The sequence below is a fragment of the Macrobrachium rosenbergii genome, chromosome 8, assembly GCF_040412425.1.
Source record: "Macrobrachium rosenbergii isolate ZJJX-2024 chromosome 8, ASM4041242v1, whole genome shotgun sequence".
Taxonomy (NCBI): Eukaryota; Metazoa; Arthropoda; class Malacostraca; order Decapoda; family Palaemonidae; genus Macrobrachium; species Macrobrachium rosenbergii.
Genome location: NC_089748.1, coordinates 57,229,033 through 57,247,093, shown reverse-complemented (window position 1 = coordinate 57,247,093; position 18,061 = coordinate 57,229,033). Strand labels below are relative to the sequence as shown.

The 18,061-nt window shown below is 34.0% G+C and overlaps 2 protein-coding genes across 4 annotated transcripts in view; one reads left to right on the top strand and one right to left on the bottom strand.

Annotated features, from left to right (window-relative positions):
- ERp44 (Endoplasmic reticulum protein 44) overlaps positions 1-11,466 on the bottom strand; it is a 157,127-nt gene extending 145,661 nt beyond the window's left edge. Inside the window, exons 1-2 of the mRNA XM_067107863.1 lie at positions 11,297-11,466; positions 3,060-3,197 (exon numbers count right to left, since the gene is read on the bottom strand). The gene's annotated coding sequence lies outside the window, so the exon portion shown is untranslated. The remainder of the gene's footprint in view (positions 1-3,059; positions 3,198-11,296) is intronic.
- LOC136840903 (uncharacterized) overlaps positions 1-17,844 on the top strand; it is a 53,159-nt gene extending 35,315 nt beyond the window's left edge. For 2 of the 3 annotated variants that reach the window (XM_067107866.1, XM_067107865.1), the window contains exons 2-4: positions 8,132-8,265; positions 15,885-16,089; positions 17,413-17,844. In XM_067107866.1, coding sequence (XP_066963967.1) covers positions 8,134-8,265; positions 15,885-16,089; positions 17,413-17,486 — 411 coding nt within the window. In that variant the 5' untranslated portion in view covers positions 8,132-8,133 and the 3' untranslated portion in view covers positions 17,487-17,844. The remainder of the gene's footprint in view (positions 1-8,131; positions 8,266-15,884; positions 16,090-17,412) is intronic. The other variant, XM_067107867.1, reaches the window with a different exon arrangement.
- Positions 17,845-18,061: the final 217 nt, after the last annotated feature.

Genomic DNA, 18,061 nt, shown 5'->3' with positions numbered 1-18,061 from the left:
TATATATATATATATATATATATATATATATATATATATATATATATATATTTATATATATATATATATATACTTTATATACATATAATATAAATATATACAGTATATCATTTTAAATCCAATTTATATCTTGAGAATAACTTACAACTAAGTGGACTTATAGATGATAAGTGCTTCGTCCGCGGCAAGATTCGAACCCATTCCTGCTTTAGAAACAGATAGACAGTGACTTAGACCGCTGAGTCATCAAGAGAGATATAAGTCTATATCAACTCTGATGTACTTGTGCCTGTTGAATTCAGGTTCTGAACTTAGAATTCAACAGTCATATATACAGCAGAGTCAGTATCAACTTATATTTCTCTTGATGGCTCAGTGGTCTAAGTCACTGTCTATCTAAATCAGGCATCGGTTTGATTTGTACCGTGGACGAACCGCTTACCATTTATAATGCCGCAAGAGTGTAAGTTATTCCCCAGTTACAGTAAACTGGATATTAAACGATATTTGAGGCTCGATATTCGAGAACATAAAAGAATGTCACACGTGTTACTATATATATATATATATATATATATATATATATATATATATATATATATATATATATATATATATATATATATATATATATATATATATATATGTATGTATATATATATGTGTGTGTGTGTGTGTGTGTGTGTGTGTGTGTGTGTACTCATATGACGTTCCTTAGGATGATGGAATTCATAAATGAAATTAGTAGAATATGAAATGCACAAGATTTGCCACCCCAGTGAGATTCATTCTCGGCGCAGAAATGGGCAATAAAATAAACGTATGGCTCCAAGTAACCATCTACAAATCAAAACAGTTTCAGCGCATATGCTTTGAATTTGCGGAGTTCGACTGTGCGTTTGGTCATATTATTTTGTACAGATCAATTGCCTACCCTCCCTCGTTGCTCACTGGAACCAAATTAATAATCCCACTGTTCTCCTGTACAGCGTTTTAGAGGAAAAATACCTCTTACATTGGTGATGTTCTTTCTTTGATGTTTTAAGTCACTGACAAAAATATGCTCGAAATATAGGACAAAATTAATTTGTACCGTATTTAAATGTAATGCGTGTGGCAGGCAATGGGTACTATGCCTATTCTTACATTATTTCAAAACGTTATGAAATATCTTCCATAAGAGATCTTCAATGGAGACAGTTCACGCTAATGCCACTGAAGGGTATTCTGGAGTGAATACTTCACTTGTTGCTTCTTCACACTCGTCCACACTTTTCTTTACGTTAAATGTGTTCCTCATTGGACGGGTTGTTATCGTTCTCGGATAGCACTCTGCTGGGCCCGTGTTCGATTCTCCGACCGACCAATGAAGAATTAGAGAAATTTATTTCTGGTGATAGAAATTCATTTCTCGTTATAATGTGGTTCGGATTTCACAATAAGCTGTAGGTCCCGTTGCTTGGTAACCAACTGGTTCTTAGCCACGTAAAATAAATCTAATCCTTCGGGCCAGCCCTAGGAGAGCTGTTAATCAGCTCAGTGGTCTGGTTAAACTAAGGTATACTTAACTTAACGTTAAATACTTCTGTATCACCAGCACAAGAACTGCATTCTCGGAGGCTGTACTTTCCAGTCACCATTCTCTTTAGTAAGATGTTATGGATTATGTCCCATTTATGAGAGGAAAACTTGAGTTTTATCAAAACTTAAAAATCTAGCGTCACGTACTGACATTTGCTAGACGTTCTCTTAACAAGTAGCCACTTATTCATTCACTGAAACCACTACCTTAGCTTTCTCAATAACCAGAACATCATCCATCTTTTATTTACCATTACCTTTAATTATCAATTTAAAAATTATAACATTTGCGAAAGTAAGGGTTATTCGCCTCTTGCCATCTTTTTCTATCTAATATTCTTTGCATGAAAATAATGTTGAATAACAAAATACGTGAAATGTGATTTGCATAAAATAACCCTAAAATAAATAGCGCATCTTGACTACTATATCTCGTTCCTACATTGGGTCAATTAGTGCTACTGCAAATTTATATGTGAAGTTTTTCCTGGTACATACTTAGCCCCAGGAGTCTTTCTTGATGAAGGTTTACTAAAATCCTGTGCTTTTGTCAAAATTCGTGGTCTAGAATTTTCCAAAACTATATTATCAATATACACTTTCCTCTTATTATTTGTCTTTACAATTTCCTGACTAATTCATTATTCCTCCCTTTAAATTTCCTGCCACAATGTTATTGTACTCAACGCCTTTATTAATACTCTTATAACTGTTGTTACCACCACTACTACTACTACTACTACTACTACTACTAACTACTACTAATAATAATAATAATAATAATAATAATAATAATAATAATAATAATAATAATAATAATTACTACTACTACCACTACTACTACTACTACTAATAATAATAATAATAATAAAAATACTCATAGCAGCATGAGTTTTAAAATGGAGATACAAATCCACAGTTATGTATATGTACGTATATATTTAAAGATAAAATTATATAGGTTCCCAAAAGCTATCTGTACAGTTTTATCTTTAAATATATATTCATATGCATAACTGTGGATTTATATCTCCAATAATAATAATAATAATAATAATAATAATAATAATAATAATAATAATAATAATAATAATAATAATATTATTATTATTATTATTATTATTATTATTATTATTATTATTATTATTATTATTATTATTATTATTATTCAGACGATGAACCCTATTCAAATGGAACAAGCCCAAAGGGGCCTCTGACTTGATATACAAGCTTCCAAAGAATATGGTGCTCATTAGGAAGAAGTGAAACACAGAAAGAAGAGATCTCACTTATTATAAAAGAAAAAATAAATTAATAAACAGATGAAATGTATTAAAATGCAAGAAGAATAGTATACATTAGGGTAGTAGTGCATTGCATCTTCGCTTGGTGATAACAAATGCTGCTACCGTTACTATTTGCTCTCACAAACAAGAACCTACCATTATTTTTAAGCTGAGTAAATTATGGAAACTCACTTTTTTATGGCGTCACCCACCAGTTGCTAACTTGCGCCTATCCAGATTTGCCGTTCAGCCGTACACTTGCCTGCTGGGAATACCCTATGTTGACCAGCAAAATTGAACGGAGATCTTTTAATCCCGCCATGTCAACCCCTATGCAGAGAGAAGAATGGAAAGATTGTGTGAAAACAATATTTGTTTTTAAAAAGTCATTTTCATTTTTATTCATATAAATCAGAAGGTCCCAACGGGACGGCCAGCTTAATCTGGCACGCCCTGAGAAAAAAAATTTGAAAAAGGAAAAAGACAGGGTTCTACCTTGAAACAAAGCGAGAAAATGGCGGTAGTTGTGAGATTCTGGGGAAACAGGATCATTGAGAGAATTCCATGGCATATGGGTGTGGGGAATTTAGTATTTTTTTAAACTATGATTTGTTTTAAATTCTAGAAACAGGAAAAAATTATATACATACATACATACATACCTATATACATACATACGACATATATATATATATATATATATATATATATATATATATATATATATATATATATATATATATATATATATATATACACACACACATACACACACTCTCGAATGAAATATAAAGACAGTTCAGCAAAGGTCGGATTTTTTTATCACTGAATATCAAGCTTGGCTGATACCACCAATATGAAAGCTGTTCTCCTCATGGAAATCAACCATTACAACAAGTTGTGGAATTCTCTCCGAGCTTCTATTTCGTTCGTGTCTGAAGTTAACCATCTTTTTCCTTCTGACCATTTCCTCATATCCTTCAGGACTGGGACAATAGGAGTAGGGTTACCAGTTCTGTCTACTTTCTACTGCAAACAAAAAATAAATCTTGAAAGAAGATGTAACAACTTCCTGACATCTTCGGTACTTAAGAGCAATTTGTTGCTGTTGTTTTTTATTAAACTAGCTTTGTGCTAGCACGGGTTCTTGTTCATAGAGCAGCCCGTAAACGCAATTTGCTCAGATACTAAATTAGCTCTGATTCACAACTAAACCTTCATTATAAAAATATACAGAATGATCCGTTTAATAATAAATAATAATAATAACGATAATAATACTCATAATCATCATCATTATTATTATTATTATTATTATTATTATTATTATTATTATTATTATTATTATTATGTGTCTTGCTAATCACTGTGGCCACCTTTCCGCTCACTGGCAGAGGTTAAAACTCCTGAGTTTTCTCCGTTGCTCCTATAACCATCAGGGAAGGGTAGGAGCCATAACGCAATACCCTACGGAACTCCACATATACTCTGAAGACCCCACCGCCACTCTCTGGACTTCCCCCTTTCCAAGGTCCTTTAAATATACTCTGAGTATATTTAAAGGACCTTACACCTATTTTTTCTTCGTATCTGTACCTGTATTTTTGCCATTGAGGTTCTGTACAGTTAAGTATCCTTAAGACTTTTGTTATTCCTTGCCGTTAATGAAGCAATATTATCGGGGTCATTACTCCCCTTGCCGTGTGCTACAGAGGAAAGAATTCTTAAGAACAAAGAAAAGGTAATGTACTAGATAAATTCTGCTAATGCTGCAACTGTTCAACAGAAAATGTTTGAGACAGGGGTCTCGACCAAACAAATAATAATAATAATAATAATAATAATAATAATAATAATAATAATAATAGCCTACCTATTTTGATTGCCTCGGTTTTCTTCACAAAAACATGTATAATTTAAATACGTAATTTTCTGCATTTATAACTATACGAAAATATGTGTGTTACACTGCATGCGCATATACACCTTGTTTTACACCCCAATGAGGAATATACATTATACTAGGATGGAAAAATTATCCAGGAACCCTGTCAAACTCTACGCATGTTATACGCCATATTTCAATTTTAACGCACTTTGATAGCAACAACTGCACTGTACCCCATTTAACGTTCTTCTGTTCTTCTCCCTCTTCTTCTTTGACGCAGACTTAGGAAGTAGAGCAAATCTAGGTCAGCCATTATAGGAAAAAAGAAGAAAAACAAAGAACTAAGGCGCTGGTCGACCCCCTCAAAGATATACCACAAGTTGATTTCTTTAAATAAAGCTTCTCTTAAGACTTATAAATGATTTTCATTATAATTACAGTAGATTAGACAGTGAAAACTATGATGTTTTAATAAAATAATGAGCCTGCATGATTAAAAATTAAAAGAAAAAATATTTTGAATTCGTGCAATTATAGTAAAAACGACATTTAATGTTACACTCTAGTTACGAATAAAAAAAAAAACAAAAATAAGAAAACATAATAATAATAATGACAAAGTACCCAACGGAAAATTTTACTTCCTCTTGCTATATCGAGACTGCGTAAAAATCATACTTTCATTCCATTAACTTTAGCCTGCGAATTTTCAATCAAAGCTGGTTTTCATTCAAACTTCTACATACAGTTGTTCCTTCCGACATCCAACAACTATCGCACGAAACAACGGCCTAAATCACGCGTCCCTACAAACAAACGAAGAGCAGCAGCGGCCGTGCGGATCGTAACATATAATAAACTGAAGAGGTTAGCGCTCCCTCAGGAAACAAGCTAATGCCATTACCTTGAGGGTCGTCAGGCGACGCAGCTGGGTGTCGTGACAAAGGAAGGCGGAAAAGAGCGACAATTGTCGGGAGAGGAAAAAAACAAAAAACGGTCTAGGGAAGCAGAAAAAAAATCTGAGTGAGTGAGAGGCGAATGCAGTACAGTCTGTATACAGTCGTATACAAATGGCTCCATAGCAATAGCAGAAAATACTTAAATATAATATTAATTCAAAACCAGAAGTCAGCCAATGAAATTATGAAAATAATCATAAGAGTTTGATAACAGTTACAGTATTAGTTTGTATTCTTAGTATACTGGTTTAAAATTGTTCATTGTAAATCATGCACGATGCTGTAATTTGCAAGTAATGTCTAATTTGCAAGCAGACAAAAAGCACAAACACGGGGTCATATTTCCTGTTATTTAATATTTTCTTAGTTACTAGTCTATTTGCATCCTTTGGTTACACATAAAATACTTATGATATGCAACTGCTTTATGTACTTTACATTATGAATTTGCGTCTGTACTTGAGAGAGAGAGAGAGAGAGAGAGAGAGAGAGAGAGAGAGAGAGAGAGAGAGAGAGAGAGAGAGAGAGAGACCTATATGAGTACCTGTCCATCGAGTATTTTGCTAATGGCATCGCAATTATTTCCTTTCGTAAACGTTAACTTCAATCCTTGCTAAGTTACATTAATTCTTCTCCTTTCTATGAAAAACTTTTATGCATAATAACCTAAAAAAAAAAAAAAAAAAAAAAAAAAACTTCTGACGTCTCCGTTTCCTTAATTCATTTACTGTTTCAGTTTTGAAGTTCGCAAGTAGCAAGTAGAATTAGAAACTACAGAAAAATGGACGAACACATCTTTATCTTTACTAAAGGTAAACAATACTAATTACACAGTCTACATAAGAATATATAAGACACACGTACCCACGTGTGCTTAACAAATAACAAAATAATTCTTAGACAATGAGAAACAGAATGGGCCTGGAAAATTTCGGGTTAATATTAGCTTTGTAAGTTTTCCCAGACCTGGGTTCACTAACCTTTGGGTGTCTAAAGAGACTACCGAAACCTACTGATATAGTGAAGATACATGAACACACACACATACATACATACACACACATGTGTATATATATATATATATATATATATATATATATATATATATATATATATATATATATATATATATATATATATATATATCCTAAAAGTTCCAGACTATTAAGATCCTTACATCTACATACTCTTGGTATTTCCTTGTAAAATGATCTTATAAAAGCCCATGAATTTACGGAAATCGACTTTCTCCGAAATGAAGAGAGAGAGAGAGAGAGAGAGAGAGAGAGAGAGAGAGAGAGAGAGAGAGAGAGAGACTCTTTTACTTTTTCTTATTATCACGACTATCGCTTTCGTTCATTTTTCAGTCTCTCTCTCTCTCTCTCTCTCTCTCTCTCTCTCTCTCTCCATCCACTATACAGCAACTTATAATAAATGTTAATAATAAAGTCTCAAACAGCGATGCGTTTTTCCCACAAACGAAATGTTTACTGAAGTACGATCATGCTTATTAACATATTCCACATGTTTACAGGTAAATACAGTCGTATTCTTATGCAGGTCCATCTGAGCCGATATTATCTGAAATGTACCTTAGCAAAACTAACGGCAAGATGAAAATTACCATTTTCTATGTATCTTGTAACGTGCCTTAGTAATCAGCTACCGTAGATCAGTGTTAATACTTGTACTAAAAATTTATTATTATTATTATTATTATTATTATTATTGAATAGATTCACAATTTCGTTCTGAGTAATAAAATCCACAATTATATAGTAAATATATTCTCTTTGATTTTTTACATAGTAATATATTTACTATATAATTGTGGATTTTTATTACTATTATTATTATTATTATTATTATTATTATTATTATTATTATTATTATTATTATTATTATTATTATTATTCATAAGATGAAAGCTATTCATATGAAACAAGCTCACAGGGGCACCGATTTCAAATTCAAGCTTCCCAAGAACATGGTGTCCGTTAGGAAGAAGTAAGAAGAGGTAAAGGGAAATAAACAAAGAAGAGATCCCACTTACTAAAAATGAAAAAAAAAATAAATGAATAAATTAATAAATAGGTAAAAATGTATTAAAATGCAAGGTGACTAGTATTAGGGTAGTAATGCACTGCATCTTCGCTTGAACTTCTGAAGCTCCAGATGCACGACATCCCCTGGGATGCTGTTCCACAGTCCAACGGTGCCACGAATATAGGACCTACTCTTTATATATCAAGATTTATCGAATAAATTGTAATCTGCAGAATAACTTTATTATATTCTAGAGAGAAATAAGCATTCCACTTGTTTAACAACATCCTAAATTATTATAATGATTGCAAACTATAAAAAAAATATCTTTCAGCATTATAAAAAAAAAAATAATCTTTTCCCACTTTCAGATATGTCTTGGATGGTATCCGTCGCAGTGGTGGCCACAATGGTCAGTCTAGTTCACAGTGACGCTGGACACTTTTTCGCAGAAACTCCAAAACATTTGCCCAGAATTGGACGACGTGGTGATCTGCCCCCTCTGGTTAGTGGTCTTTTCTTTGTTGGTAATAGGTTCATTTGTGTCACTCCTTTGCTGGTATCACGCATTAATGTTATATGCCAAAATGGATGCTCATGCACCCTTACGTCGTCTTTGCTCTGAAGCTCCTTTATTTTACACATTTTTGTTTATGAGCTAATCAACTGCACTTATTTACAAAATGCAACGCCACAGTAAAACGGATGTTTCAGATAATCATCAGTGCTTTCAAATGAATGGAAATTCCAGATAAAGTTTGGTTTTCAAGTTAATCATGTCGATGCATTAATTCGAAAAAATCATCGTCTTGCCATCCTTGTTTTTCATACTGTAATTATTACGTTCTTCCAATTCCAAAATCTCTCCACATGAACAGTACACAGCATAGGGATTTTCAGCACAGTAATCTTAATAGTAATCATTAAGCTGCTACTGAAAATGTGGCTAATAAACAATGAAATAACAAAACAGTATGCTGATAAAAAAAATTTGTTCTTGGATTTCTGTATTGCCAAAAAACCGTATATTATGTGGACTGAGATTTGGTATGGATGAAAATAAAGACGATATAGTACTTTCTGTGGAATCGTTTTGCACCTTGCCTCTATGTTTCGCACAAAGTAACCAAAGGCGGTGGTAAAACTGAAGTTGGTAATGTCCCAGTTACCAAAAGAGTTGGCACTTTTGTTTACACGGAAATACAGCCATACGAGGTAACAACATTCGAGGTGTGATTCAAGCTATGCTATTTATTTTGTTTAACATATTCTATTTATGAGCTTTTGTTTTCCTGTCCATAGACCAACAATAACAGTCTGTTTTGGAATCGTCAAAGGCATGTAATTTGAACAGTCTAAGAAATGTTTTGGGATATGAACAACATTTTCTACGTCCTGTGTTACAAATCATTGTAATGAATTATCCTGTGATGAAAGTTGTAAAACAAGACACCAGTTTTAGCACTGGCTACATATGTCAGATGTAGGCTAGTTCTTATTAGCCAAACCTATAGAAAGTTGGTGATTGTCCTATAACCATAATTTAAACACCTAATTACACAATGAATAGTATTAGTTATATTACTTAAATACTTATTAGCCTGCTCCCTAAAGTTGGTTGGAAAAAAAAACCTTTACGCTGTCAAACGTTTCTCCATTTAACAATATATGAACCTTTTGATGATCTATCACAAGATAAAAAAAAAAATTGTTAGTATAGACCCTGATATGTATGACAACGCTTTTAATTGTCCCTAATACTCCAGTTAAGTAGAATATTTACGAAATGATTAGTAGCAATGCAATACCATGATCTTTTCTTCTAGTCGTGCGTATTCTTTGTTAATATGTGCACGTCAACCCTGATGGAGTAGAAAGGCCTATCTACGGTAGCAAACTATTAGTCTTGTTTAATGAACACATCACAAGCGATCACAAAAATCAACCTTTTGACATCCCTAGACTGGCAGGCGCCGAAAAATTCTAGGCTTTGGCTTTCCTGATTGATCTTGCCGCTAGAGGAGGACTAATTGTTCCAAGACAGCTAATGACTCTGTGTAAATCTTGCCTAGGAACGAACCAAAGTCTTCCACGTGACAACGACTTGTTCAGATAGCTATTCGACCCTGCTAAGGTGACAAATTGCCAACACACCATAAGCAGTTCTCACTGATGCCATTCAAAGCACCAGCGACTAGGGGGGACATGATGTTTGGATAGTCCATTTTTAAGGGAACAGATTATTTTCCTGCCTTGTTTTACGTAAGTTGACTTGGAGTATTATGTTCATTTGCCGACGGTCTATTCAAGCTGTCAAGCAGTTTGTCTGGCTACCAATGCTGCGACTAAGATGATGTTGTTTAACACTAATTGACTGCAATTTTCTTGGCATTTTTTTTTATAAAGCTGCCATTATGTCAACTGAAACTCTTGCTCCTAGAGGAGCCTGTGGTGCTATAGGCACCATCCATCAGCATATTTTCACTGGTTACTAACTCGATCAGATAAACAAAAGGAAAATACTACAGAACTGCCAAGCACACACCGTTCTGCTATGCATGACGCTATGTTGGGGGGCGCCTCCAGGGGAGAGAGGCCCCCATCCCCCACCAAGGTCAGGGGGACGACGCCTAAGGTTAGGTGTGGTTAAGATGATGTTAGGTTAGGTTGCCTCCTTGTTGAAATATAACTTTGACCAACTTTTAAATCGCCACTCGCCAGCGACAAGCAGATATAGGCCCGACGTGTTAACTCTTTTGCACTTTTACCAAGAATATGAAAATCAGTAATTTCACTACTAAAATAAAAACTAAAATTGATATACAGTAGTGCTCTCAAAAATGCCTTGCTTTGCTACACAAAAGTATGAAAACATGAAAAACTTAACATTAAAATTCCTTGCTAATAGAGCTGCTTTATGCGGTGATCAGCCAAATGCCAACATAATAGACATCATGGATATCATCGCCATTACAGGACGTGTATACTTTTCCCGTCCGCAGTATTCCAATTTCATTATGCCTTACCCACTACATATTCCATCTACTCCCTTCCCCTACTAAATCGTCCTCCCATCAGCTGTAAACCAGCCTATATAACCGTCAAGTGTGTAGACTAAAGTACAATTATAATACCCATCAATCGTGAAGTAGAAGTGGGTTTGGCATGTTACATGAACTACTGCCCGGCTAATAAGAGAGAGGCCTTTGCTTAGCACTCTATCGATAATGTTGTGAATTTAAGTCTTTTAGGGTGGGCCACACAAAAAGGATCGATAATTCGATGGCCGAACGCTAGGTCTACCGGAGCAAAACTAAAGGAAGACCTGTAATATATAGTATTACAACACGATGTGACCACAACTCTAAATATGGGCCTAGTTTGTTAAAAAAAAAAATGGCAGTTCGGTGTTACTTCCACCAAATTTTAGCAACAATGACATTATAGTGGCCTAACCTACATACTCTGTGGCGGAACCGTCCCACTGCCCATTTTCTTTCACGTTAACAATTTAATCACATAGGCCTGTCTCCTACCTTCAACTGGCGAGGCGCAGCCAAGAACTAGGCTCTCTCTGGTTTTTTTATGTGGTGCGTGAAGGCTTACCCTCTGGTAACAATAAAGTTAGACCTCAAAAGGTTCCATATTTGTCAATAAACTGAAGAGGAATGAACCATACTGCCAGACAACTCACGGGAGCGGCAATGCACCGATCACTATATTACGCGCATCACGAGGTTTTACAAAAACATTCCTCGGTTGCGTGATGTTAACTAACTTCTACTGTACAGTGTATACTCTACACACGTATGAGAATGACAAGCGATTGTGTCAAGATACTATTAGAAAAGAGTGCAAGAGCTCTTTGTTTTAAATTTCATGTGCTACAGTATCTCCTTTACTGTTTATTGCTTGAAAATGTTATGAAAAGATATTGTTTTAGAATCGAATTTTACACTGTAGCAACATATTGTTGGGTAGTGATGTACGTAAGTTTTTGCTCTTATTTTCGTGATATTTGTCAGTCCCGATCAACATTTAATCTAGAGCCTTTTAAATCACTGTATGCCTCTCTCTCTCTCTCTCTCTCTCTCTCTCTCTCTCTCTCTCTCTCTCTCTCTCTCTCTATATATATATATATATATATATATATATATATATATATATATATATATATATATATATATATAGCCTACTATGTAGCCTTCTCTAGGAAATGTTTTATGGTAGGCTACCATTAGGTCTTCTGTGGTCTAATAGTTATATCCTCAAGCAAATTATAAACCTTTGTTCTCAGTTTTTTGTAAATTTTGTTTGTGCGTGTGATTAACCGAAATACGCTCCTAAACTGGAAATAAGGGGAATAATTTTCCTCTGTCTTTTCACCACACGATATCAAATCGGTCTACAAGGGAAAAGAGAGAGACTACAGAGGGTAGGATTATCTCTGCCCGAAATTTAGTGGAGCCAAATTGAGCAATTAAACTATAATTAAGAGAACCAAGGTACCTATTCTCTCTGCTCAACACCTTGAAGGGTGTTCATTGCGAGTTAATAGCTGGCCATTAAAACAACGGTAGCCGTAAGTGTACCGTCTCGACCTGTGTTCAGTTACGACAGGTATAATTATAACACATTCACTCAAAACTTTAAAATTTGTTTAAACAAGCACAATCTCAGGCAGTGATTAAAAGGTGTTTCTTCCAATCCACGGAACTCATTACTTGCATCTGATACCCCAGGGGCCTTTCTTTCAAGAGGGGGACCAATCGTTAACTTGGAAGTAGATCCCACCCATTTTTAACTATAAGTCTGGATTTCAGGAAGGCCACACATCAGCGTCAACATAAAGGCATTCAAAATTGTTGGCATATATTTCAGAATTACAAAATCATCTCAACGATTTTATGTCGATCAAGAGGTCACTGAGGATTCGAGATAATTATACGTAACTGAAAATGGATTACTGATTTGGTAATAAATTTTTTAAATCATGTCTTAAGGTATAAAAATAAGCTGACCTGATAAAAGCAATGTACAATAAAGTAAACGATTTTCAAATAGGTGGGACTACGAAATGTTTCAGTGACACTGAAGAGAAGCAACCTACTGAAATTAAAAGAAAAAAAAACTTTGTGAAAGTTTTCCACTACACTCATACATTTAGATAATACATACACACACACACACACACACATATATATATATATATATATATATATATATATATATATATATATATATATATATATATATATATATATATATATATATATATATATATATATATATATATATATATATATATATATATATATATATATACATGACTGTACTTATGTATTAATTTGAATATTGTATGGATAAGTGCACGTGAAGGGATTGCAAGCTCAAGCTACAGTGATTGTGTGGGTGATTGGCTAATCTGGGTTTGTAAGGTATATCTCGGTGATGGAAAGCTTTTGAGGGAAAGGGCGGTAAGAATATTGTTTCTTTATTCAAAGGCTTAAGGGACAGAGGTGACACTAATCATTATGGAAGCACAGTATTACTCAGTATACCAAGGGGTATGTGTGGTAGGGTTTTGGATTAAGAAATACTGTAGATTAAAAGGTAAATCAACTGTTTCTTACAATATTGTTGCGCGAGACTTTTTATAGTAAAAGTAAAAAGTTATACATGTCGTACATGGACCTAAAAAAAAAATCTTATAATTGGTAGAGAAATGCATGGTATAGATGGTAAATTATCGATTACGAAATTAAAGTCCTGAAGACCAGCGCCGGAACCCAACAGGATTACTCAGCGTCGATGGTAAATTATTGTTACAGTGTACCTACACAGTAGAGTGACAAGTTTGGTGTAAGGTGCGTCTAAGACAAAGGTGTTTATTGTCTCTTTGGTTGTTTAATATTTCCATGGATAGAGTGATGTGGGAATTCACACAGGACAGTAGTTTTTGGTGGAAAGTTGTAATCTAAGAAAATGAGTCCTGCTTTTGGTTTGGAATTTTAGATATCTGCAAAGGATGGGTGTTGGTTGGATGCAGTGAAGAAAAACTGCAGACACGTGTTAAACAGTTCAAAAATTTTTGCACAAGTATAGTGTCGAGAATAATTTTGAGCAAAAGCTAGCTTATGGAGTTAAATGAAAAGTAGTTTGATGGAGAAAGGAATGTTACATCAATGGTGACAGAATGGAAGCCGTTGATTTGTGTTTGGGAACAGATGTAATGGATGATGGTAGGAATGATAGAAGAGGTGAGCCACAGAACAGGGGAAGCAAGAAAACTAGCAAGATGGAGCAGAAGAATGGGAAGAGACCTGCAGTGTGCATGTAAGCCAAGGTGGTAATGTATGTGGGAAGTGTTTGAGCCAGCTCTCCTTTACAAACTCTGTCAAAATGAAATTTTCATGTAATGTGGCATAAGAACTGAGAATATGAGACATTGAGAGACAAGCAGGTGTAACATGTTAAGTGAAAAGATGGATACATGATTTGAGATGTTTTGGTCATATGGAAAAAATGGAGGATAGTAAAAGAATGAAAAAAAAATACTATTTAGAAGTGTTATGAAAGAGAAGTATTGGAAAGGAAAATCCTTAGTATCAGAACGAGTGACATTGTGATATACAGCAAAGTGAGTACAGGGTGTTTCAACACTGATGATGACTCTTATACTGTACATACTGTAGGTGTATCAAGAGGCTAATGTTGTGGGAACTTTCTGCACAAACTTTCATCTATGATTCAGTAGTTCTAGTAGGCAGGAGGCAATGAATGTGTTGTTTCATTCTCTGGACCCAGTCTCTGTTAAGAGAAAGAGCTTAATGTGATATATATATATATATATATATATATATATATATATATATATATATATATATATATATATATATATATATATATATATATATATATATATGGTATATACTTCAGATGTAATGTAAACAAGTTGTGTGTGGGCAGATTCACCACATGTCCTCAACCTAGTAAATATGGTTTACAAGTGCATTCACCTCTATACATAATTGTCAGTGAATTAAACTTCATTGCCTAATAATGAAAAATAAAATGAAAGCTCCTCATAGTTCTGTGAACAATAACTCATCTTTTGTTTCTCAGGAATTCATGGTTGCACATTCTTCACTTTCATCCCATTTTTATTAGGTATTGTCAGATCCTTGAAAACTTTTGACGGAAGGAATGTATATCTATAATATATATATATAATATATATATATATATATATATATATATATATATATATATATATATATATATATATATATATATATATATATATATATATATATATATATTTCAATCAAAAGTTGTCAAGGACCTGACCAATAACTAATTTAAAATCGATGAAAGAGCTATGAGGAGCTTTAATTTTTCATTTTTCATAGACAATAAAGTTTTAATTCACTGTCAATTGTTTATAAAGAAGAATATACTTGTAAATCCTACTTAAAATTATTGAGGATGTGTGGTGAATCTGCCTACACACAAGGTGTTTACGTCTCAAGTCCCATAAATTCAAAACAATCTACATAAGTGGCAAGGGACTTCGGTGTACAGTGGTTACCTTACTCGTTTTATTCATTGCTCAGCAAACTTCTCTGATAGCTGAGCAAAAGATAGTTCTCTAACAAAGCCTTACCAGCAAACTGAACCTATTTGATTTTCCCACAATGCTGTTGCTCTGCTTCTTTCTTAAATATCCATCACATTACTGACCACTGGTATAATTGGAAGCATTTTTATAGCATCTTCATTACCCAAAACACATTTGGTACAGGTGACAAAACAGCTCAAAAGAAATGGCTATAAGAACTTTTACTACTTCTATGGAAAGTATAAGTAAAGGAAAGTACATAGTTTTTAGGTTTTAAAACTTGTCTTTTGTTAAAATATTAATTTTTTATTATTCATGATATCCTAGGCATATCTATGTATCAAATACCACGTGATAAAAGTTCATAAAGCTACATTATCACCTACAAATATTTGCACAATATGTTGTATACCAGTATATCAAACTGCAACTGACCTGCAAGGAATAGCATATTGTAAGAATATATGAATGACATATTGTTTGATGGTTAACTTGTATTGAAGGTCAACCTCCTGAATGAAGAAGACCCCAGAGGAACGAGTGGGGGAGGAGCTCCAACTGGCAACAGTATGACAGAGGCTCTGGCAAAGGTTGACGGTGATGGCGATGGCTGTGTCAGCCTACCAGAACTACTTCGTATTCCTATGATCAGAATTGCCATTCTTCTACAAGACCCAGCTTTAATTGCTCCACATGTAGATGCAGATGGTAAGGAAAACTGTATTACAATCATATAAAACCTTCAGCTCTTAGCTATATATATATCCTCTGGTGAGTGTCATTAATAACAGAATGCTTTTGATGTCATAAGAATTTCCATGGTTATTAATAAATCCTTACCCAACTCAGAAAGATAACATTGCAACAATATTTTATGAATGAATTACTAAAAGAAATACATGGTTGGATGTTAGAATGAAATTGGAAAAAGCTGAGTGCTTTACAAGCATCTCTGAAATATTTCCTGATCATAAGAATTAGAAAAAAATCATTTGGGAAGATACAGAAACAGTAAGCTTGCAAGCATGTTAAAAATTCCTGTAACTGGACCTTATTACATTTGCCCAGCAAAGGTACCAGCAAAACTACAATAGTGTCAGTAATTGGTATACTGTGTGGAAATTTTCACTTGAATGAGCCATCACACAGAAGCATCTACCTCCATTGTTTTATAATTATGGCCTCTAATGTTGCTTTTTACATTATTTATTTCTTTAGTCTCTTGTTGTAAATGTCTTATCAGATTTCAGTCTCTACTTCTATTTATGGTACAAGTGCCTTTTGCCATTTAAAACTTTAATCTCTGAAATCAACTAATCACTTAATCTGTGGGTTTGGTTGAGAAACAGTTTTAGTAGATGAAATTATTTTCACTTACATCCATATGCCTTTTGTGGTTGGAGCAAAAGACACATGGTATTTTTGCTTTTGACACTATATAAGTTATGCATAAAGATTCGCATGTATCATATGTAGCCAACACCTCTAGGAAATGGCACTTACAGCTAAGTTTATTGTTGCACATGTGATAGAGAATTCCTGTAGCCTGAGATTATTTCTGAGCCATCGAAGTGAATTGTGGAACTTAATATAGTTATGTTTGCACAAAAGATGTATCACACTGGCCTCTGTTATTTATTTGGCACTCAATGATGGTTTTTGATTTTTTGTGACTTTTTTTTTTTTTGCTAGGAACTTGCAACCTTCTGCTTCTTGTATACATGCAAAAGTCTTAAAACTAAAGGCATTCTAGAATGCAGGACCTTTGGTATCACATGACAATTCTGTTATTGAAATAAAGATTATCACTTGACCTTTATAACCTGTTTCAAAAGTACCAGTGATTGCTCATCATTATTTTGTTGTTATAACATTGTTATAATTAAAATAAGGAGGTCTGAGGATAGTTATTGAATGGATTTCTGTAGCTGGCACCACATTATCAATCTTATGTAAAGATAAAATGTGAACAAGATTTTAATTTAAATGACAGTTTCTCTGCAGCATCATAATCAATTATCCAATTTTCAGCAGCAAATGAAAGTAGTGACGATTACGCATCAGATCGTCGGCCAGAACCTCGTCTGTTGCGCTACCTGAAGTAAATATCAACCTTGAGAATGCAGTAATCGACCTCCCCCGAAGAGAGCTCTTGATTTATTTCCACCCTGGTTGACGGACTTTGGACAAGACCTGATTTTGGGAAGAAACTCCCTAAAATAGCCAAAGACGTATACCTGTACACAAGCCTTATCCCCTAATGGAAGGATATATATACCTTTCCAATGCCTTTATTTTCTTTTGAGTTATGATATTCCCTTTCATAAACAGTTAAAAACTTGAAAGTGAATACAGTAGACCTTAGTCCTTCAAAACCAATGATTTTATTTCTTTGATGCAGTGAGACACAACTATTTTCCATCTGGAATTGATATACCACTAATAAAAGAACCACAAAATGATTATCCATGTTTCCATGAAGGGGAAATTATGTATATCCATATGAAATCTTCCAAGAGACCCATGTTTCCATGAAGGGGAAATTATGTATATCCATATGAAATCTTCCAAGAGACCCTCAGGAATCATTTTCTGACGTGCTAAAATTCTCTTGAAAACTTTTAGAAACTTTTTAAAACAATAAGCTTTGTGTGTGTACAAGTATGTTGTCCATGTCTAT